The following is a 22,543-nucleotide window of genomic DNA, read 5'->3' on the forward strand; positions in this document are numbered from 1 at the left end:
TCTCAATCTTTTGAGCGTGGACAGTTATCTTCTGCTGCTGGCGTCTGGGCATTTATTCAGATTTCTCTTGGTGTTGGACCCAGCAAGGTTGTAATATTTTTCTGTGAAATCTCTGGGTTCTGTTTTTCTTATCCTGCCCAGTAGGTGGCGCTCGTGGCACACGTTTGCCTGCGGGTCCCACCAGTAAAAGGTGCTGTGGGACCTTAAACTTTGGAAAACTCTCGCCGTCCTGGGGGTTCGCTAGCCGAAGCGGCTTGAGCCGCCCCTCGGTCCGAACACAGGGAGGGTTGCTGGTCGCCGCAGCCAGGGAAAGAGCCCGTCCGAATTTCCTAGTCGGCCCTGGGCAACAAGCGTGGCGGGAGGGCGCCAGCGGCAGCGGCCCGCCCGAGAGAGTGCACTTCCCCGGGAGTCACGGGTTTGGAAGGGGCCTCCCCCACCCGTCACCGTTCTCCGTGGGCTGGGGATTTCCGATCCAATTCTCTCAGTTGGTCCGGGGGCTGCGCGTGGTGTGGGCGCCAGTCGCCTTGGTTTCAGGGGACCGCCTCTCCAATTCTCCCAGCCGGCCCGGGAAGGGGGAAGGGAGTAACTCCGGCCGCTTGCCACCCCACCCGGTAAGGTCCGCGCGCCTCGGTGATCTCACCCGAGCTGCTTCTCTCAGCCAGCCAGCCGTTCCAGGATGGGGTACGCTGTCTTTTTTATCTCTGTTGTGGCTTTGGGCGCTTTCTGTATCGTTTCTACTCCCCTAGTAGGTGTCCTGGAGAAGAAACTAAGATCCGCGCGTCTTACTAAGCCGCCATCTTCCAGGAAGTCTCTTAATGTGATTTTAATTCACAAAATATTTGATTTGCTTTCAGAGGATTCAACCAGAAATGGGCTCCAAACAATTGATTTTAAAAGAATAACTAAAACTCGTGAATAATGCTGTCAGGAGACATGGATTATTGTTATATGGAGCTGTGATTGTACCTGGAAATAAAACGTTAAGTGATTCAGTAAAGTAAAAAAATCTAAAAGAAGCAATTAAAAATGAATATGATGGTATTAAAATATAGAACTTCCATAGGCATTCAAAATCATTTTCACATAGTATATTGCTGGCATAATGGACCAGTCTAGACACTCTTTGGGAGATCTAAGCTCCCTTTGTGGTACCCCTTTTCACAATCAATATCTTAAATAGTATTAGCTGAATTGAAATATTTAATCTTCAGTTTTTTATTTCAAAGAAATAAGAAGGCATTTGCTTAAGTGTCAAGACACATGAGCTGTAGAAATTCCTTGCTGCTGAATTATAGCTGAACATTCTCTGTAGACCTAGCTCTTCTGTGAACTGGGTATCTCCAATGCTGGGTCTGTCAACCTTGTTTACACTATGAAATCCCCATCAGATTTGGAGACTTCCCATTGCAGCATTTCTCCTGAGCTCTCTGGGTGCAACCACATAAGCACTGTTGCATCTTTGACTTGATCTTGAATCCCGATTCCAGGTTCACTGACTATATGATCCTCACAATATTATATAGTTTCTCTAAACCACAACTTCCTTAATTGTACACTGAGTTAATAATACCTTCTTTTTATGGTTGTTGTGATCCTTAATAGAAATAGTTATATGAAAGCCTGACATAAGAACTAATCCTCTTCAGTGGTTGATCCAAAAGGCTCACCCTGGTCAATACCTGTAGGTAAATGTTCTCACTTCAAGAATTCCTAAGTTCCCCTGCAGAATGGAAAAGGGTTATGTTTCTTGGCACAGAACCTTTGTCTCCAGGGGTCACTTGTGGAGACTCAGTTCTGAGCCAACTCTAGGAATCCTGAATTTCCCAGCAAGCTGAGTCTGCTCACAGTGAATGGAAACCCCTTGAAGGATCCCAAACTTGGCATGCATGGCTCAGATTTAAAGAGTATCCTATAACTCATTGGTTTCCATCTTAAACTGCATTGGACTAACAATGCCAAATTATTCTTGTACCCCTTGGGCAAGGGTGGAGAGGAAGAATGCTCCAAAGACATATTCTTATTTTCATTTTGTGCAAAAGAGTACAAGAGGCAAATTGCTTACTTATATAAATGAATTCTCTTAAAATACCTACCCAAATTTGATATCCTTTCTATGGTAAATGACTCTTCATAGAGCAGAATAGTAATAGACACTTGAAAATAATAGAAGCTTGAAGAGGAAATAATCATTTGATTATGCTGACCTCAATAGACCTGGGCCATTTTCAGTCAGACTTGGACTGGGCTGAGGCTTTAGGGACTGTTAAAGGGAGAAGGGCAGGAGATGCATTACCCTAGCAGGGAGTGATTCCATCATTTACGCAGCAGCAAGCGTTTGCTGAGGGCCTAAGCATGCAAGGTGCTTGAGCTATTTAGGAGTACAAGGGACCCTCCCTCCCCCAAGGAACGGCCAAGCCAGAGGAAGATACAAACCTGTCAACAGACAAATTACAAAGCAAAGTGATCCAAATGCTCTCCATTCTGATTTTCTCAGGAACCTTTTAGATAAAATCTCTTGTGTGATAGTTATCACACTGATTTCTGGTGTCACTTAATTTATCTGTTGACCTTCCCCACCCAAAGCTGGGACTGCCTCTTGGCCAGCTACTGTATCCACACCTGACCCACAGTAACTGTTCAACAGCTATCCCCTGAAGGAAGAAGCAAGGTCACCGCTTTTCCACTCTTGTTTATCACTCGCTGCTTTCTCATTCCCTTCCTCTTTAAATTCCCATTGTTTTTCTCTCTTGCTTTTTAACCAATATTCTATATTTTCTTCTCAGTGTTTGATCCCCAGCCACAATGCCTCCAACTATCTGCCTGTTCTTTACTTGATATATTCTTAAGATTCCTACCTAGTGAAATGTAGAAAATTAAAAAATTCCTAATTGTTCCCCTTATTTTTCTACTATTGGAATTTTTTTGCTTGTCTTCCTATGTGAATAGCTTTATTCACCTACACTCTTTTCCCTCAAAAGACAGAGAAGGGTCATGCCTCTGAGATAAAAGAGAAGTCCTGAATTTTAAAACTGCTTCAAAGTCCTAGGAAAATGCTGGGTAGAGCCAACTTCCAAGCCGTTAAATTCCAGTGGAACTTCCCAGCTTGGATCCGTAGAAGTAATTTCTAGGCCATCCAAAGAAATTTGGGAAATTTTGGATTATATAAGATTTAATAATAATCCCCCCCTGCCCCCTAACTTGTTAAATCCTTTATTATGTAGCCTGAACCCCAAGAGTGTCATTTAGGAAGTGCATTTCCCTAATGCATTTGCCTACGTTTCTTCAGTGACTATTTTATAAGCATCATGGCCGTCCCCCCCATTTGCAAGAACCAGAGCAGAAGTACAAATTGAGGCCCACATTCCCTGCATCTAAATATATTACAGCTTTAAGCCAAGCAGTGCCTGTGGCCTGAAACGCATTCTCTCCTGGGGCCCCTGTTTGGCCCCAAGCCAGCCTCTATGCTCCCTGAGTGGGAGCCTATAACTTCTGGGGTGGGGCGAGGTGGAAGGTGGGTCTGGCCCAGGACTCTTGGGTAGTAACTGGGCCCACCTAAACCTGGGGCAAGAACTGACCCTGTCCAGTTTCCCAGAGAGCCAAGGTAGGCAGCTCCTGCAAACCTCTGTCCGACTCGCTTCTTCCAATTCAGAATTCCTAGGGAATTTCTAAGTGCCTCTCCAAACTACCCCATCAGAACAGAGGAGATAGGGAGAGCACAGTTATTGGGGAAGCTGGTCTGCCTAGAACCCACCAGGGGTGGTTAGGGCAGCCAGATTTAAACACAGCAGTCCCTGGTCTCCCCATTGCACCTGCTTTGGTTCAGGCAGGCCTCTCCCATTACTCTCGTACACTGCATGGGTTACCAAACCCACAAAAATCTTTGTTTAAAAATAAATTAAATCTTTATTTTTAAGTGTTTGTGATATGCAGGGCCTGAGCCTAAGGCAGAACTGGTGGGTATTGGTGAGTTTAACAACACATTTATGGAAACCCAGTGTGGGAAAACAGTAGCATAAAAGGTTTGCTTTAAAAAAGTACCATCCACACCACTTCGTACAGAATGCTTTTGTCATCTATACGGTGCTGCCGAGATCATCAGTCCCGTTTGCTTGGCATATGGGGCTGAGGATCATTTTGCAGGATAAGCATCTTATGCTCAGGAGCATGAATGCATTTGTGAAATTGCTTCTAAGAGAAATAAAGCAAAAACCTTCTCATGCCGTGCTCCATTTCTCTCCTGTAGCTCTGGAATCCACCATAAGAAAGAAAGTATGGTTAAAAAAAAAAAAAGAATGAAAGTATGGTGATATTCACAAAAAAGACATAATTTAAATCTTTAATTTGACTTTAAGACATATAAATTACTATATATTTATGTGTTATAAATAGGTAATAACATTTTATGGTGAATAAAGATTATTTTCATATTAAGTACGTTTGGTATTTTCTTTTATGAAGCATTCAATATGACTCCTCTGGGTCTGGTTCCATTAATGACATTAAAGTTAAGCTTTGAAAATCTACATTCCACTTCTATTATCTTTCCTTTCACACATAAAGATACCTGACAACCCAAAGTGTGACATCATCCTTTACTTTCTCAGTAATCTTGATTTTCTGCAATCTCTCATCACCACACCATCGTTAGAGTGGATACACTTCCCATTGTTTCTGTAAGGTCATAATTTCCTTCCAATAAATGTGGTTGCCAGAAATAGTAGCTGAAGGAGGATGACAGAATTTTCATGGCACTGAAAATGGAAACTGAGGATGGTCAGGGGAGGGTCAAAATACTTTTAAAGTTTTCATTGGTACTCTACACCAGTATTATGTTTGTTCGGGTTAGATGTGACTCTAACCTTTGAGGAATGACAGTGCTGTATGTTTATATGCATGGAAATAATATATATATTTGTAGGTACATATCAATTTTTAATGGACCATGGATTAAAATTATGTGATTCTTCAAAACACACACCTTCTCGTGCCAGTTTTGCATTGACTCCAAACAGGTTCCCTGAACCATACAAGCATCTTGGAAAAGCACCAAAAAGGGACTAAAACTAAAAAATGGTTTCAGCCAACCAAAGGGGGAATGAGGGCCTTTAGATACGTGAAAGTGTGCACTTCCACGTTTCCACCTGGGTGCTAGGCTGTAGGTTAATTGTGTTCACTTATTCTGGCCTGTCCTTGGATTACGTGGCTCAATTCTGATCATGGTTTTATTTTTCTCAGCAGTTTAAATTCTGGGCATGGGACCCAGAGGAGGAACGCAAGCGACAGGAGAAATGGCAGCAGGAGCAGGAGCGTCTGCTCCAGGTAGGACTTGGTTTGCTGCCTGATCGTTTTTTTTCCCTTAAGATTTTGCTTTCTTAGTTTCTGTTGCATTAAGTAGATTTATAGCCCAGGAAACGGATGGAATCAGATTCTTTCAGAACCTGATCTTGTGTCCATGACACAGAATGTCCTGGCTCTGATTCCTTCTGTTGGAGGTTACACTAATGAACATAAGGAGAAAGCACTCATCTTAACATTTTTTAAAAGCTCCAAGTGTAGATTAAGGGCCGGTCTACCCAATCCTTCCTTCCTTAGTTACCAGTCACATTCCAGTTCAAGGAGCAGTGAAGATGAGTTACCAAGAGGCAATTGGAGACATAGATGTGAGACAAAATGTGACCTGAGTCAAGTTCTCAAGTAGAATGTCCACTCCATCTTTGAGTAAAAGCTGCTGATTTTCTGATGAAATTCCTAAAGGCCTAAATTTATCACACTCCTACTTGCTTCAAGGCAGTTTTGTGGATTTTCAGCTTCTGAAAGTAGCCTGGTAACCTTAGAAACTAGTCTATGTTGAGTAGTTAGGATGTGCCACAACTGTGGTTGGTTCTTGATTTATTTTATCTCACTTAAACCTCATACAACCCTCCAGAGAATGTCTATTTGCCCTGGTTTGCAATTATATAAACTAAGGCTCACAGAGGTTTAATTAATTGCCCGAGATCACATGGCTAATGGGTATTAAGCCCAGATTCAAATCCAAGTCTAATGACCTTAAAATTTATGCTCATTCCACTATAATCCCAATAGTAATGATTTGATCAGAAACTCAAAAATGCACAACTGCTTAATCTCACTAAACTTGATGACTTTCTACAGTGTAGAAACTGTCTGTGTAAAAACCAATACTTAGTGCTAGTTTTTTTCTTATTTTTTTTTATTCTAATCTTTCGGGCTTTATTTCCAGGGGACAGAGGGATATTTTAGATAATCAATAGTGTGGCTTTAGCTCTGCTCCTAATCAGAGGATTAGGCCTTCAATACCAAACTGTTTTTAAGAACTGAATTCAGCAAAGCCCCAGAGCTGCTAGGACTTTTAGGTCTGTTGAGAGGCCTCAGACTAGCCCTGGCCATCTGCTATTCTCTTGCAACTCACAGCCAGGGGTCTGAAATTCCACAGAATAAAGATGACAGGTGAACCTGCTTCCCATTATGTGCTGTCTGTTACACTCGGAAAGGTGACTGTGTTACAGATACTGACACCAGATTTGTGTATTGACCATGTCCCACCAAATTGTTACCTGTATGGCATCATGGGTAACTTTGATTTTGGGGCCAAGGTGTTTGGGAAAGAAGGAAGAGGATATGTATATGTGTGTGTGTGTGTGTGTGTGTGAGAGCGAGAGAGAGAGAGAGTGTGTGCGTATCCCAGGTACACTTCATCTTTCAATTTCTATATCATCAGTTCATCCTCTTGGGAGGGGAGTTTGTAATATGAATTCCTTGAACCAACAAGCCTAAGAAGCCTTGCTTGTTTTCCCTACTCTTGTCACAGTTCAGGGTCCATTTCCTCTATTTTGAAATGCTCCTCATGTCTGTTTCTAACACCTTACTCTACAATATCCAGCCTTGATAACACATTTTTACCTGGAGTTAAAGAGCCTGCCATGGGTTGACCAGCAGCAGTTTTGCCAGAGTGTAAAATGGAAGGCCAGGCCCCAGAAAAACCCAATGAAGTCCTTGTTTTCCTAAGATAATGACATCACAGGTTATAACTGGAGGAAATTTCTGGGCCTTTCTAGTGAAGATAGAGGCACAGATTTGCTTTGGCCTCAGAGAAAGGGTTGACTATAATCAGCCTAAAATATTTGACTGTGTGTGACACATTTCAGTGATTCCTTTCTCTCTTTCATGTTAGGGATGCCATTCCCAAGTCATCCAGGGCTGTCAGTTCTTATTTTAAGTATTAATTTTAATCTCCATTTATTTGTTTCTTTTAGCAGCTATCAGGGACTCCACTCATATTTTTAAAGCCATCCTTGTGAGCATTTTATTTTGTCCCCAGAAGTGGTGACTAGTGTTACACTGTTTCTGAATACAAGAATGGCAGATCCAATATGGAAGCATTCTAAATGGGCTGTTCGAAAGCTGCTCTTAATTCAGAAGTTTCTATTTCAGAAGCCAAGAAGATTCCATTTTCATAGATTGGCTACAAGCAAAGAATAATTCAGCTACTGAGCTAATTATCATCTTGTCCACTTTGGATCTTTCTGCAATATCTGTCTTTTTTTAAACTCTTTTAACACCAATTTATTTCTATAGCAGAAGCCAAAACTCATCTCTGAAAGACCCAGTGAAAAGAAACGATTAGCTTACCTTACCTCCTCAGACAGAACTCAGGTTAAGGAAGATTTTAGAGTTTTTCAGTCCTTCCAGTTTTCTCTTTCCTTAAGTTGTGACCCAGCCAGATCTTTGCTCATATATCTGAAGAACAATTCTACAAAATGCCAACAGCAGAAAGTATTGCTATTCATTGGATTTTTATATTCCTAAAATGCTAGAGTGCCAGAAAATTGCATCCCTGTTTTACTGCATGCATCTGTTACGTTCAGAATGTTTCAACAAGAAGATGCTCTTACAACATATCATGTGCAGTGGTTTAGAGGGGTGGAATTCTAATGATATAATGATATATGTGTTGGTCACTTGAGAACAATCTATGGAAATTCTGTAACAGGAGAGATACCAGAAGGAGCAGGACAAACTGAAAAAAGAGTGGGAAAAGGCCCAAAAGGAGGTGGAAGAGGAAGAACGCAGATACTATGAGGAGGTAGGACATTCCCAAGAGGGAATTTGACCTTTGTGGCCCCAACACGTCAAAGTCGATCAACACGTTTTGTGTCTGTGGTTTGTGTACTTGTGTATGCATGGGACTAAGTCTGACTTTCCGCTCACAGCAGACATATTAGTTAGGGTTCTCTAGAGGAACAGAATCAACAGGAAACACTTGCAAATATAAAATCTATAAAAGTGTCTCACATAACCATGGGAACACAGAGTCCAAAATCCACATGGCAGACTGTAAAGCCAATGATTCCAATGGAGGGTCTGAACGAACTCCACAAGAGAGACTCACCAGCCAAAGCAGGAAGAGAGCTCTTTGTAATCCTCCTTAAAAGGCTTCCAGTGATTAGATTAAGCATCACTCATTGCAGAAGGCACTCCCCTTGGCTGATTACAAATAAAATCAGCTGTGGATGCAGCCGATGTGGTCATGATTTAATTCTATGAAATGTCCTCATCGCAACAGACAGGCCAGCACTTGCCCAACCAGACAAACAGGTACCATCACTTGGCCAAGTTGACACATGAACGTGACCATGACAGTCTACCCTTTGCCAGCTTGGCAGCTATATCAAGCTTAAACCATACCTAATTTCTAAATAAAAAAAAAATAAAACACACATTTTTTCCTTTCACCTAAAAATACTCAACTGTCCTGCATAACTAGACCCACTGGACCTACTGTGAGGAAGACCTGAGCTAAAACTCCATTGATCACCTGGCTTCCATAAGCCCCTACTCTGACTGGTGGACCAGAGTGACATTTTGGGTCCCCTGGAATTAATGTCACTTCTGAACCAATGTCTAATAATCCCCGAAATAGCTGATCATTTCCTTTTCCCCAATGCACAGTTACCCTGGTAAAAGGCCGTCGGGCTCCTTGGGGAAGACTTGGAGGAAGATTAACAGTATAAATTTGTGGCAGTATGACAGGGTTCTCCCCCAATGGGACCTGGTCTCCCCTTCATTCAAAGGGCTCTGGGTCTATAAACTGTCTCAAGTCTCTAAATTGATTAAGGGGCTGTGACTCTGTGTTTTTGTAATCCAGGTTAGACTTCTATTCACTTGACCTGTGAACTTGACCTGTATAAACAAAACTCTTTTGTTTATACAACTCGAACAAGAATTTAGTAGACTGCCCATTATTGTATTTCTATGTATCCCATAATTTACTAGCCAATGCCACAAATCTTCGTTAGTCATACAATTTTGACTCCTGCTTTGAGTTTGCTGTCTATTATAATAGCCACGTCTACCCTGTCTTTGGCGATTAAGAGCTGCCACCTGACTTATGCCAACTTAGGATCTGGTCATCCCCATTGTGTTTAAGGATTCCAGTTCGGGGACAGCAGTTCTTACAGTAATATCTGACCTACAGAGACGTGCAACTACAGAGCTCTTCAGGAATGATGGCACTAGTCTCACAAATTTATTTCTCACTATTCTGGTAAAAGGTGCATCCTCCTGACATTCCTGGGGTATAAGAGCAGGCTTTGCATGATAAATCCACTTTAACATTCCAGTCTCTCTAAGCCTCTGGATCCCCTCATCTACATTATACCAGGGCAGTTCTGGCATTTCAACCTCAGGTAATGTCAGCCACCTTTTGATCCATATTTCAACCAACCATCCAAACAAACTGATAATACCTTTTCTAACCCCTTGAGCTATAACATTGAATGCAGAATCTCTACTTAGTGGGCCCATATCAATTAATTCAGCCTGATCCAGCCTTATATTTCTCCCACCATTATCCCACACATATCCCTTAAAATCCATTGCCACACATATTCCCCTGATTTCTGTCTATATAAATTGGAAAACTCACATAGTTCTTTTGGAGTATAACGTACCTCCTATGTGTGATACTTTGTACCTCACCTTTAAAGCCTTTTGGGACTTTAGTCCAGTTATAGGTCTGGAAGAAATGAGGGGTGGTGGGGGTGGGTCATAAAAAGAATTAAAAATATCTTCCAAGCCATTTGCTTCAGGGCCTTCATTTGCAGTTTCATCTGGTGAAACAGGATTAATCACTCTAGGGCTAATCCTTTCAGGAGAAGGTTGGGTGGCCAACTCCTCAAAGCAGGTTGGAGTTGGGGCATCTGTGTTCTCAGGGCAGACTATTACAGGGTTATCTGGAGAAGACTCAGCATGACCTAGGGTTTCAACTTCACCTCCGACATCATTATCAATCCATGTGTCACCATCCCATTTTTCAAGGTCCCACTCCTTTCCAATCAGTGCCCTCACTTTAATGGCAGACACCATGCAACATTGAGATTTCAGTTTATGTTGTAAAGTTGCTACTCTAACAATAAGATTCTGAGTCTGATTTTCAGAGATCTCAAGTCCATGGCTACAGGAAATAAGATTTTCCTTCAGGATACTCATAGAAACTTCTACATTTGTCAGATGGTGCTTAATCTTCCCGTTTGAAGCCTTAAGCCCATCCTTTTCACTGTTTAATGTATCCAGTGTATCTAACAACAACCAGCCAACATCTCTATACCTCTTATTTCCACAAAACTACATAAAGGTGTCAAAAACATTATCCCCCAGAGCCTGTCTTCGTACAGGCAAAGCATTAGGAGAATCAAATGGTGATATTTTGACTATCTCTTTTGCCAACTCACTACATGGATTGGGAGTGTCATTCTGATTATGCGAATCAGAGTCCTTAGTGCCTTTGAGTCAAGTCAGAGTAGAAAACCATTTATAAAAACCCATTTTTAAGACTCTGTTTCTTAAGAACCACTCCTGGTACCTAGTTGCATTAGTTAGGGTTCTCTAGAGAGACAGAATCAACAGGAAACACTTGCAAATATTAAATTTATAAAAGTGTCTCACGTAACTGTGGGAATGCAGAGTCCAAAATCTGCAGGGCAGGCTGTGAAGCTGACGATTCTGATGGAGGGTCTGGACGAATTCACAGGAGAGGCTTGCCCCACCCCCCCCGAAACAGGAAGAGAGCCTGTCTCTTCTGAATCCTCCTTAAAAGGCTTCCGGTGATTAGATTAAGCATCATTCATTGCAGGAGACACTCTCCTTGGCTGATTACAAATGGAATCAGCTGTAGATGCAGCTGACATGATCATGATTTAATTCTATGAAATGTCCTCATCGCAACAGACAGGCCAGCACTTGCCCAACCAAACAGGTATCACCACTTGGCCAAGTTGACACATGAATGTGACCATGACAGCAAATCCCCATTAACCTTTTTTTAACAAGTCGTATCATATTAGATCTAAGAGACCCCTGAATTTGGTTTGGGGTCTAGGAGTGTGCTGAGCCACAGTTAAGGAATGATAGAACTACTTTTCAGACTGTACCCCGGCATATCTGTTCTGTAGTTACAGAGTCAGAATCTTGATTATCTTAAAGAAATGATGTAAAATAATGTTTGTATATTTGTGGCAAGTATGTTTTATGGTAGTGAATTCGTTTTATGAGGATAATTTTGATATCAAGCCTAAGTGAAAATCTCCTTACTTCTGCATTCTCCAATACTAAAGAGATTAAGGAGAGGTGGATTTTGTTTTGTTTTCTTTCATTTTTAGATGAGCAAACCAGACCACATTAGAGAATCTAAAAGGGACTACAGTTCATGTGTATTATCTGAAATTTGTTTATGAGTAACACTGTTGTCAATTTTATCTTCAACAATTTTTGTAGATAATCAGATCCCTAATAGCATTTCTAATTAGACTTCTTGGATCACACTGACTGATTAATTTACAGAAGCTTTGTTTTCTAAATTAAATGCCAACTTCTAAATTGTTGCCTGTAGAGAGTGTTCTGTGATTTGCATGCTTGAAGAAAATGAGATTTTTACTTTAATGCCCTTCTCTTTTGCACATATCCTGAAGTATTTTCTAAAGTTTCTTAATGACATTTTTCTCTGGACAAATGTGAGCTTTCATTTTTTTCCCTTTCATTAATTCCTTTCCACCCCTTAGGAGCGCAAGATAATTGAAGACACCGTGGTTCCATTTACCGTGTCTTCAAGTTCTGCAGACCAGCTGTCTACATCTTCCTCTATAACTGAAGGCAGCGGGACTGTGGTGAGACTAAAAAGCAATTTGTGGAATAAATAAGCCTAAATAAAAATACCAAACCACAGGCCAAATTTTCCCACCAGACTCAATCATTTAAATCTGAAACTTGCTATTCCTGTAGACTGATGCCAGCTCCTATGTATCATAGCATCCCATTGTACTGTCATTACTGTGACCAAACCCTGGAGTCATTTCCTAAAGAGCAGAAAAGTCATTACCCAGGCAGTGTCTGTCCAGACAAGCTAGGAACCAAGGTCTCACCACACCTGACTGGCAAGATCCTAATGAACAAAGCCCTGTTCTGGACTGTCCATCTCACTGCTGGGTTCCCAGCGTATTCATTCATTCAGGAGACATTTATGTCTCTGCCATGAGCTGCTGGGATTGGATGGTGGCAGCAGGCATGGCAGCAGTACACTTCTCACCAGCCTCCATGAAAGTTGCCTAAGCCACAAGCAATTTAAATGTGTCTTAGACAGAGAGAGTCCAGAAAGGCTGGTGTGCCTCTACATCCCCCAGACAGGGTCATAGAAGGAGCAGACAGAAGTCACACCAAGACCTGGATCACCTGTAATCTGAGTTTTTAAAATACTGTGGATAGTAGAAAGCTATCTGTCAGGAAATGAGTAGTTCTGTTTTGTTTGTTTGGTTGGTTTTTTTAGAAAGGGGCCTTTCTAACAAATTCAATTTTATAGTGTTTGAGAGAGAAATCAGATTATACATTTATTCCCAATAGTTGGAAATCTATTACTAATCAGGTAATTTGAGCCACGAATGATTTTACTGCTTTAAAAAAAAAAAAGTCTTTACTGGGATTCACATTACAGTAAATGCTTTTTAAATTTTAGGCAAAGTGATAGAAAAATGCTTCCAGTATTCCATGGCCAGAAATAAGAGTTGTCTGGTGTGTTTAGAAATTATATTCAAGATTATCCTTGTTTTTCTCCTTAGAATAAGATGAACCTGGAAAACCGTCAAGAGGAAGGACAAGAGAGAAGACAGAAGTCGTTCCAGGGAGATGACAATGACTTATTGCTTAAGAATAGGGAGAGTGATCTGTTGGAAGAGAAGAAGAGGTAAGAACACGGACCAGGGTGTCTTCCAGGCTCTGCTGTTCACTCCCAAGAAGGAAACCTGTTCCTAATGCAAATCATGTTTGGTTTTGAAGTTATCATTCCAGTAATACATTACATATTTCTTAGTAATACATTACATATTAATCTAATAGCTCTGAAGTTGTTGCCCTTAAGATACTGAATTTAAATAGGCTTACTTTTAAACAGAAGAAATCTTTTTAAAATAAGGGGTGCTAGTATAGATTATCAAGGAGTACATGGTCAATTCAAAACCCCAAACTTAGATATCACCCACCTGAAATGGTGAATGTATCTGGAAGTGAGAGATTGACATGTGATCCTGTCACATGTGGTTTTACTATGGACCTAACTTTAGTGCAGCCACTGGTGTCCTCTGAGCTGTAAGGAGTCACATTTAATCTGGATGATAATATAAAGGATCTCCAACAAATCAATTGGTTGTGGATAAACGCCCCACCCATGGGTTCTAGTATATCCCATGGGAGATCAGAACAGATTACCTAGAAATCCTTGGAGCACTCAAATGCTACCTCAGACAGGAGCAGACTCTGATTATGGCTATAGGTTGTGTTGGGTTTTCTCGGGAGGCTGAGAGTGCTCTGCCACCAGTATGTTCTTTGTGACACAGGTGTCTGACTCGGGGTCTCTGAATTACCATATAGGTGTTGGCAAGCAAGCATGCCCACACCTGTGCACACACAGAGCACCCTCAGAGGAAGCTGAAGACAGAAAAGGCTATAAATGTCAGTTCAAAGACTGGCCAGTTTGCAAGGTTGGCTGGGAGCTGAGCTCTTCTGGTAGGAAGAATTCTCCTGTGCACATCAGCTGAGTGACTTGGAGGCTGTAGAACTCAGAGCCCTTGAGTTAACCCATGCATTTCCACTTCATACTGCTGAAAAGAGACTTTCCAAGGGGTGCACTAGTAGCGCCGTGGTTAGAATGCCTGCCGTTCATGCATGAGACTTGGGTTTGATTCCCAGACCATGCACGCCCCCCAAAAAAGAGATCTTCCTGGTTTTTTTTAAATGAAACACACTAGTCAGGAAGATTTGAATGATGTTGATAAGCATTTTATGTGAATTTTTGCTTATTGTCATTGAAAGCTTTCCTTTGATCTCTTCCACTTATCCTTTCCTCGCACTCAGAAGCTACCGAAGCCTAGTAAATTAATGGACTACAAAGGTCCTTTTTTGGCCCAAATGATTTCTGCAATTAGGCCTATGTCTTTTGTGAAAATCTGGGAGAGTTCGGTTAGTTCTGGCATCCCTTGAAATTATGAGAATGAAGAGCTTTGTGGACAGGGAAGTAGGGGACACACCAGAAATGAAAGTTTCTTTAGCTTGTTAAATTGATTGGTAATGAAAATGTGAAGTATTTGCAGTATTTTCAAACCATTTCAAATCTAGTTTAAAATAAAAAGAATAAATAAAACTTCTGGTTAGTCTCATTTCTTTTTCATATTATGATTGGGACTTCCTTACCCTAAGTGTAAGGACTAGTAGGTTCAGTGAAGTCGCCTTTGTCTCTTCTGAAGTGTATTTTCTTTTACAGCCTAACTCAAGGGGCCATAACCCACTCAGAGAACCCCATCCCAAAAGGAATCCATCAGGACCATCAGCTGGATACAGAAGCTGGGGCTCCACACTGTGGGATGAACCCACAGCTATCTCAGGGTGAGAATGGAAAAGCCCAACCCCAGTGTTTAAATTGCCGTAAAACTCCTCCATCATCCAGACAGATACGACCTCTGTGGCTGCAAGCTTCGTTCTCAGGGTCCTGAACTTATAATTTATGTTAAATAGTGCAGTGAGTGAACTGGGCTCTCAGATCACCATTGCCCAGTGCCTACCTAAACTCATGGGGGACTCAGTGTAGCCTCAGCAGGCATTAGAATTCAACATTTTTTTTTTTTTTTTTAAGAGAGAGGGAGGAAAGGAAGGAAAGACAGAGAAGGAAGGAAGGATGGAAGGAAGGGAAACATTTTTAAACATTTTCTTGTTTTATTATATTTTGTTTGTTTGTTTGTTTTTTACATGGGCTGGGGCCGGGAATCGAACCGGGGTCCTCCGGCACGGCAGGCAAGCACTCTTGCCCGCTGAGCCACCGCGGCCCGCCCCAGAATTCAACATTTTTAAAAAGACTTTTCAGAAAACCTTGATCTTCATAAGCAGTACATTTTGAAACCTCCTCAGACTTCAAATTCCACCATAGGACACAAGCTCACCCCTAAATAAATGCTTATGGCGCAGTAGAAATCCACGAAGCCAGGTTGAATGTAGTTACTGGGAGGTTGGAAGGTTCCCATCAGCTTCTCTTCCATTCCACCCTCATTCCTATCCATGTCTCCCACACTCCAGGCTCAACACGACAAAACCCAAATTTAGTCCTCACCAAAATGATCAAATTCTACATGTCTTGGATTTTCAAGGTCATTCCTGGATAACTGAAACTTCAAATGTCGAATTCACAAATGCCAAGAAGCTTCTGCATTCTGACCCTTCTTTGATTTTTGAATTTTGTGTTTATCAGGGGTTTTGTTTGTTTAATTTTGTCTGTGATTTTACCACTAAGCACCTCTACTGCTGGCGTGTATTTGGTGGCTTGGTCTAGAGACAGATATTATATAAAGAGGAGGGTAGAGCAAACGGATGAAAGGGTGATAATGATGTACATGTTTATAGCTAAGCACATTTGGCTGAACAAGTACACGGTTTTTAATGGTGTAATTAATGAATTTGGCCATGTGTTTTTGGCATATTGACCATTTGTCAATATGCCAATTTACATGAATCAATTATAATATGTGACCAGATTTATGTGTATGCCCATATAGAGATATCCTGTGAGCTGAATGTCATCTGGGTGCCCTATGGATTTAAACCATATCATGTTGGCATAACCTATGGGTCATGGTAAACGATTGTTTTCCACTTGTTTTAGGAACTACATTCCAAGTTACAAAATGCATCCACTCAAATTTACTTTCTTTACTGAATGAGAAGTCAGTATTTTTTAAGTGTTATTATTACATTAGAAATCAGTGGGGCAAAAGGGTCTGGGTTCCAAACCTTTGCTTCCAGACTAAGTTTATGCTCTTTCCTTGGTCTCAGATTCATCCTGGAATCAGCAGATATCAAACTCACCAATGCACATTTCAGAAGATGTGAAGCCAAAAACCCTCTCATTCGATAAAAGTATTAACCATCAGGTTGAGTCTCCAAGTGAAAGGCGGAAGTGAGTAACCAAACACGATGGATATGGGGTTCCTTTTTGCAAAAAAATTTACTTCTTTTACTTTTATTTGTTTATTGAGAAAGTGTAAGTTGGCAAAATGTCAGCATCATTTTTGTACCTCCTCTGAATTTGATATCATTGACAAGATAATAAATATTTACAAAAAGGTTGAGACATCCTTTGGGCATGTAAATATTCACCTTGAATTTATCAATTTACAAGAGGAAAAGTAATTTTTTAATCCACAAAAATAACATTGGTAAAGATCTGCATGCCTGTAGTAATTTATTTGCATTACATTGTCTCAAAGCCTTTCAGCAGATATTTCTCAGAAAAAAATATCATTCTCTAGCTATCCTAGGCTATTTGTTTGTTTGTTTGTTTATTTTGCATAAGCAGGTACCAGGAATCGAATCCGGGTCTCCAGCATGGCAGGCGAGAATTCTGCCTGCTGAGCCACCATGGCCTGCCCTGGTTTTTCTTTTAACAATAATAATAGTTCCTATCATTTTCAAGCATTTACGATATAACAGTTACTATGTTGAAGAGTTTACATATATTACAAATATGAACTATTTACATATATTACATATAATGTCTTCTCTTATGCTTTAACCCACCGAACTCTCCCAATGATTCTATGAAGTCAGTTTTGTTATTGTTTACATTTTTTTCCTTAAGATTTTATTTTGAAATAATTTCGAATTTACAGGACACTGCAAAAACAATACAAGACCCGTACAGAGAATTCCGTAATACCTCATACCCAAACGTTACTCACATCCACTAATTTAGGCATTTTGCCACATTTGCTTTTATCAGTCTATTTGTCCATCTATCAATTTCCAAACATTTGATCATCAATTGTGTACATCATGCGTCTTGAACCCATAATACTTCCATGTACATTTCCTAAAAACAAAGGATAACCATTCCCAGACCATGCACCCAAAACAAACAAAAAAAAAAACAACAAAAAAAAACAGGGGCTATTCACTCCTGTCACCACCTTAAGTACATTGATCAAGTTCAAGAACGTTAACATTGATACAAACCTTACAGTCTACATCCCAAAAATGTCCCTTTGGGCCTTTTCTTCTCAATTATTAGATCCGATTCAGGATCATATATTGCATTTAATTGTCTTGTCTCCTTAGCTGTTCTTTTTTATATATATAATTGTGGAAATGTATGTACAGCATAATATTCCCATCTCAACCGCTTCCGAGTGTACAATTCAGTGAGATTAATCACATTCACAGTATTGTAGAACCCTCAGTACTCTTACTGCCCTCCACGACCAGGATATTCCCGTTTTACAATAGGGAGTTTGAGTCTTGGGGAAGTTAAATAACTTCCCCAGGGTGCTTGGTTGATTGAATGGTAAAAGAATTCCAAGAATCTTATTTAAGCCAGAGGTTCCTTATCATCATACTTGTTCAACTATAATGGTTGTTATAATTTAACCAGGCATTCCCTACCTATGAGTTAAACTGCCTAGATTCACATTTTAACTCTGCCACTTGCCCACTTAATCTTTCTCTGCTTCAGTTTCTTCATCTAGAAAATGGGCATAAATAACATCTACCTCATCGGGTTTGTGCCAGGCAGATAGTGAGTGCTATGGTGTAGATGAAGATGGCGAGGATGATGATAGTAACCTGGTTTATAAGATAAAAATATTCATTTTGCCTTATTTTTCCTTATCATTTTTATATCTAACTCACCATACGAAAGCAGTTGGCTGAACAAGTCAAGAAAGCTTCTCCACAGTTTTAACTCAGCAAAGAATCTGGCAAAATAAAGATTAGAAAAATATTCTGTCTTTGCTGTTCAACAATGCCAGCCTGCTGTCGAAGTTTTGATCTTATGCAGCCAATCTATATACAATCCTTGCTAGAGAATTACTGTTTTTGTGCTTTTAGAAAATTATCATTACGAGAGTCTGTAGTTTTTATTTCATTGCTAAAGTATTTTGTTTTTTGTTTTTGTGTGTGGTTTTTTTTTTTGTATCTTAAATGTCTTTTTCTTTTTTTGAGTGTGGGATTGGGCTTGTCATAATTTTTGGATCCTTTTTGGCATTGCAGGACAAGCCCTCGAGAGAACTTCCAGGCTGGGCACTTGTCCCCCTGTCCCTCCACCCCTCCTGGGCAGTCACCAAACAGGTATAAGAGGTCAGCAGGCCTTTCTGAGGCTGCTTTGCTTTATTTGACTAGAGCGTGTCAAGCAAAATTTCCACCCAATTAGTACAGGCCAGATGATTTGGGGGGGATTTGTGCATGCACATCTCTTCCTACACATACAGACACATAGGAGGAAGAAAACATTCCTCTCTGCCTCCACAAAGGAAGTTAAGTGTGTGATGTTGGCATGGCTGTGGTCACAGGGTTTTAATTACATTGTGAAGAACCTGTAATCTAATAATAAAATCCACCAGACAATTGCTAGCTCCTAAGCAGGCGCCTTTCCCTCCAGGATGTCCTTCTAGGAAGAATTTCCCGATGGCTCTTAAAGCAAACCAGGCAGAGGTGAAAAAAGGAAACTTCATCCTTCTCTTTTAACCTACTTCAGCTCTCTAATGATTACTTCTGGATGTTAATTGGGCCCCATGAGATTCTTAAAAGCTGTCTGAATTTCTAATCACTAGAGAGACAAATTACTGAATACTCTGAGTTTTTCTTTGATTTAGAAATTTCATTTAACTGCTGCCTAAGAGGGAAATCCTAATAAATAGAACTTACTTGGGGCAACTCTTCCTTCCTCTTTTCTATTGTTATCCTTTCTGTCCCTCTGTTTCCCTTGGCTTTCAAATGATATTACATAATTTTTAAGTTTACTGTTTAATTCCAAGAACTTCCTAGATGATAGGCATCATTGCAATCTGATCTTTGCTATGTGAGAGCTGCTTTGAGAGGACAGCCACCTAATTTCAGAGGAGCTGTTGACCATCTCGACTCACCTGGAGTTAGTCTGCTGGGGTTGGTTCTAGTCCACTGGCCGGATACTGCCCTGGGTGCTGCAGGGTACAGAGGGGAGGACACTGCCCATGCCCTCAGAGAGCTTATGATCTAAAGTGGCAAGTGCCAAATCTGGTCCAATCCCCTCATTTTAACAGTGCAAAAATACTCCCAAAGCAACTTCTTTATTATACCTGATGGTAGAACTTGGTGACAGAGCAAGTCCTTGCATCTCAGGACTTCTCTGCCCGGTGCCTGTTAAACTATATCACAATCTACTCTCTAGTTTTAAATAAAAATTTTTTTGTGTGGTTCAGTGGTAGAATGCTCACCTTCCATGCAGGAGACCTGGGTTTAATTCCTGGACCATGCACCCCCCCACCTCAAAAAAAAGGGTTTTTTTTCTTAATAATATGTGTTACTAGGATAATTGTTTAAAAGAGACCATAGGACTGTGCAATATAAACAGTGAACCCTATTGTAAATGATTGACCAAATTTAATGGTAGGATTATAAAAATGTTATTTCATGAAGTGTAGCAAATGTACCACACTAATGCAAGGTGTTAATAATAGGATGGTATATGGGGAACTCTATTTTATGCAGGATTTTCCTGTAAATTTACAACTTCTCTAATTAAAAACAAAACAGCAAAACAACAAGTAATACCCTTGTGGGCCAATGAACCAGTCGTTGGAAATTTTAAAGTAGCATTGAAACCTTAGTAAAGCTAAACTCGAGTGTCTTTTGGGACCTGTGAAATCATATGAAAATACACTGAATCACTTTCAAGGGATCTGATCACTGTGATTGAATAAACTACAAAACAAATTTATTGGAACAAATAAGCACATGTGTCCACGCACCCTCACCAGATGCAGTACCCCAATGGAGGTATATTGTATTTACTTTAGCGATTGTTTGCAATTTATGCTTAATTTCCGGCTCATTGTCAGTTCAGTAAATATCACTTCATTTATGATTTAAATATGACCTACCTATAGGAGGGAAAATATTTAGCAGGAAGCCTTTTAAAAATTCATGTTTTCATTGTTTGTGTGAGGTTACATGTTTATGTGTTTGACCAATGATTCTAAACTGAAAATTTGATTATTATATATCTATTTTTTTTTATTTAGGTCTATAAGTGGGAAAAAGCTTTGTTCTTCTTGTGGGCTTCCTTTGGGTAAAGGAGCTGCTATGATCATCGAGACCCTTAATCTCTATTTCCATATCCAGTGCTTTCGGGTATGTACTCATTACTTTACTAATCAAGTGCAGATTTGTGGGCTCTTTTGTCGTGATTCTGTGCTAAAAAATACTGCCTGGATATCCTGAAGTCCTTTGCTTTTTTAATATTTTTATTGACAAATCTTCACATACATACATTCCATACATGGGTACAATCAGTAACTCACAGTATCATCACATAGTTGTGTATTCATCACCATGATCATTTTTTAGAACATTTACATCATTCCAGAAAAAGAAATAAAAAGAAAAAGGAAGAAACCCAGACATAGTTTATCCCTTACCTCTTCCTCTCATTGACCAGTAGTATTTCAATCTACCCAATTTATTTTACCCTTTATCCCCCCCATTATTTTTTTATCTATATTTTTTAACTTATCTGTCCATACCCTGAATAAAAAGAGCATCAGACAAAAGGTTTTCTTAATCACACAGTCACAATGTAGAAGTTAAATCTTTATACAGTCTTCTTCAAGAATCAAGACTATTGGACCACAGCTCAACAGTTCCAGGTACTGCTTGCCGTCATTCCAATGCATCATAAACTAAGAAGGGATAGCTATATAATGTATAAGAATAACCTCCAGGATAACTTCTCGACTGTGTTTGAAACTCTCAGCCACTGAAACTTGATTTTGTCTCATTTCTCTCTTCCTCCTTTTGGTCAAGAAGTCTTTCTCAATCCTATGATATGAGGTCCCAGCTCATCCCCAGGAGTCCTGTCCCATGTTGCTAGGGAGATACACACCCCTTGGAGTCATGTCCTAAGTAGGGGGAGAGGCCTTTGCTTTTAAGAACCCCCCCCCCCCCCCGTAGACTATGTAACAGTATGAATGGTGGACAGCTTTAAGGATGAAGCTCTCCTACCATGCATTGCTCTGGGATGTCAATTTAGAAGAAGCAAAGGAGTTTGTGCAAGTGCCTTTGTCATCACAAAACAGTTATTGTTGATAAACTTCATATACTCTAGTAGAAAGCTGAGAATGCGACATCGAGAACATGTTTTTCCAAGTCATCAGCGGCATGTGGATTTATTTAGAATAGAACATTTTTGTTGCTTCTTGAACTCTTGTGAGTTAATGTCAAGGACATGTAGCCTTTTACCTAATGTAAGATTTTTCTGACAATTAAGTGTTTATAGTTAGCTGCAAAATTATAGATCTCAGCTTGAATAGGACTCGGAGAAGCTGCTCTGCTCACCTAGACTAAGTCAGTTGGCTGTGTTACAGACCCCCTAGAATCTGTCATGGTCCTTATCACTCACTATTGAATTGCTTAATTATCACCTATCTCCCTTAATAGACATAAGGGCAGGAGCTATGTCTGTCTTGCTCACCACTTTTTCCTGGGTGCCTAGCAGAGTAGATGTCCATAAAAATTTTAGATGAATGAATTAATGAATAAACTGAAAACGAGGAAGCCTAGATTTTAGTCCCAGATCTCCTGCTAAAAGTAGGTGAGCTAGTCAGTCAAACTGATTTATTATACAATTTATGAATTGGGGCTTTATCAGCATTTTCCTGTCTTTTCTTTTGACTCAGGGACATATTTCAAATTAATACATAATTTTTGAAGCCAGACACTCCAACTGTAAATAAGGGTCATCTCTTCTATGTATAACCCTGGCAGGCTGTCTTTTTCCTTCTCTAATTTTGTTTTATTAAACTTATGTAGGTCTAGATGACTCCTTCTTTGCCTGTAAGCTAAGTGAAAGTGAGTGAAAATGTCCACAAATTATTACTTTAATAAGAAAGATAATCACTTGAATGCAAGACATCACAGATAAAACACACTGTAGATATTTATCACAGACTCCATTTATCAAAAA

At 40.2% G+C, this 22,543-nt stretch overlaps 1 protein-coding gene across 25 annotated transcripts in view; it reads left to right on the plus strand.

The window, feature by feature from the left end:
- LIMCH1 (LIM and calponin homology domains 1) overlaps positions 1–22,543 on the plus strand; it is a 388,350-nt gene that overhangs the window by 356,420 nt on the left and 9,387 nt on the right. For 10 of the 25 annotated variants that reach the window (XM_077136733.1, XM_077136735.1, XM_077136740.1 and 7 more), the window contains 8 exons: positions 5,239–5,319; positions 8,012–8,104; positions 12,078–12,182; positions 13,128–13,252; positions 14,825–14,946; positions 16,384–16,507; positions 18,595–18,681; positions 20,604–20,712. In XM_077136733.1, the coding sequence (XP_076992848.1) occupies positions 5,239–5,319; positions 8,012–8,104; positions 12,078–12,182; positions 13,128–13,252; positions 14,825–14,946; positions 16,384–16,507; positions 18,595–18,681; positions 20,604–20,712 (846 nt within the window). The other 15 variants (XM_077136731.1, XM_077136732.1, XM_077136734.1 and 12 more) reach the window with 4 other exon arrangements.

The sequence above is a fragment of the Tamandua tetradactyla genome, chromosome 19 (assembly GCF_023851605.1).
Source record: "Tamandua tetradactyla isolate mTamTet1 chromosome 19, mTamTet1.pri, whole genome shotgun sequence".
NCBI classification, from domain to species: Eukaryota; Metazoa; Chordata; class Mammalia; order Pilosa; family Myrmecophagidae; genus Tamandua; species Tamandua tetradactyla.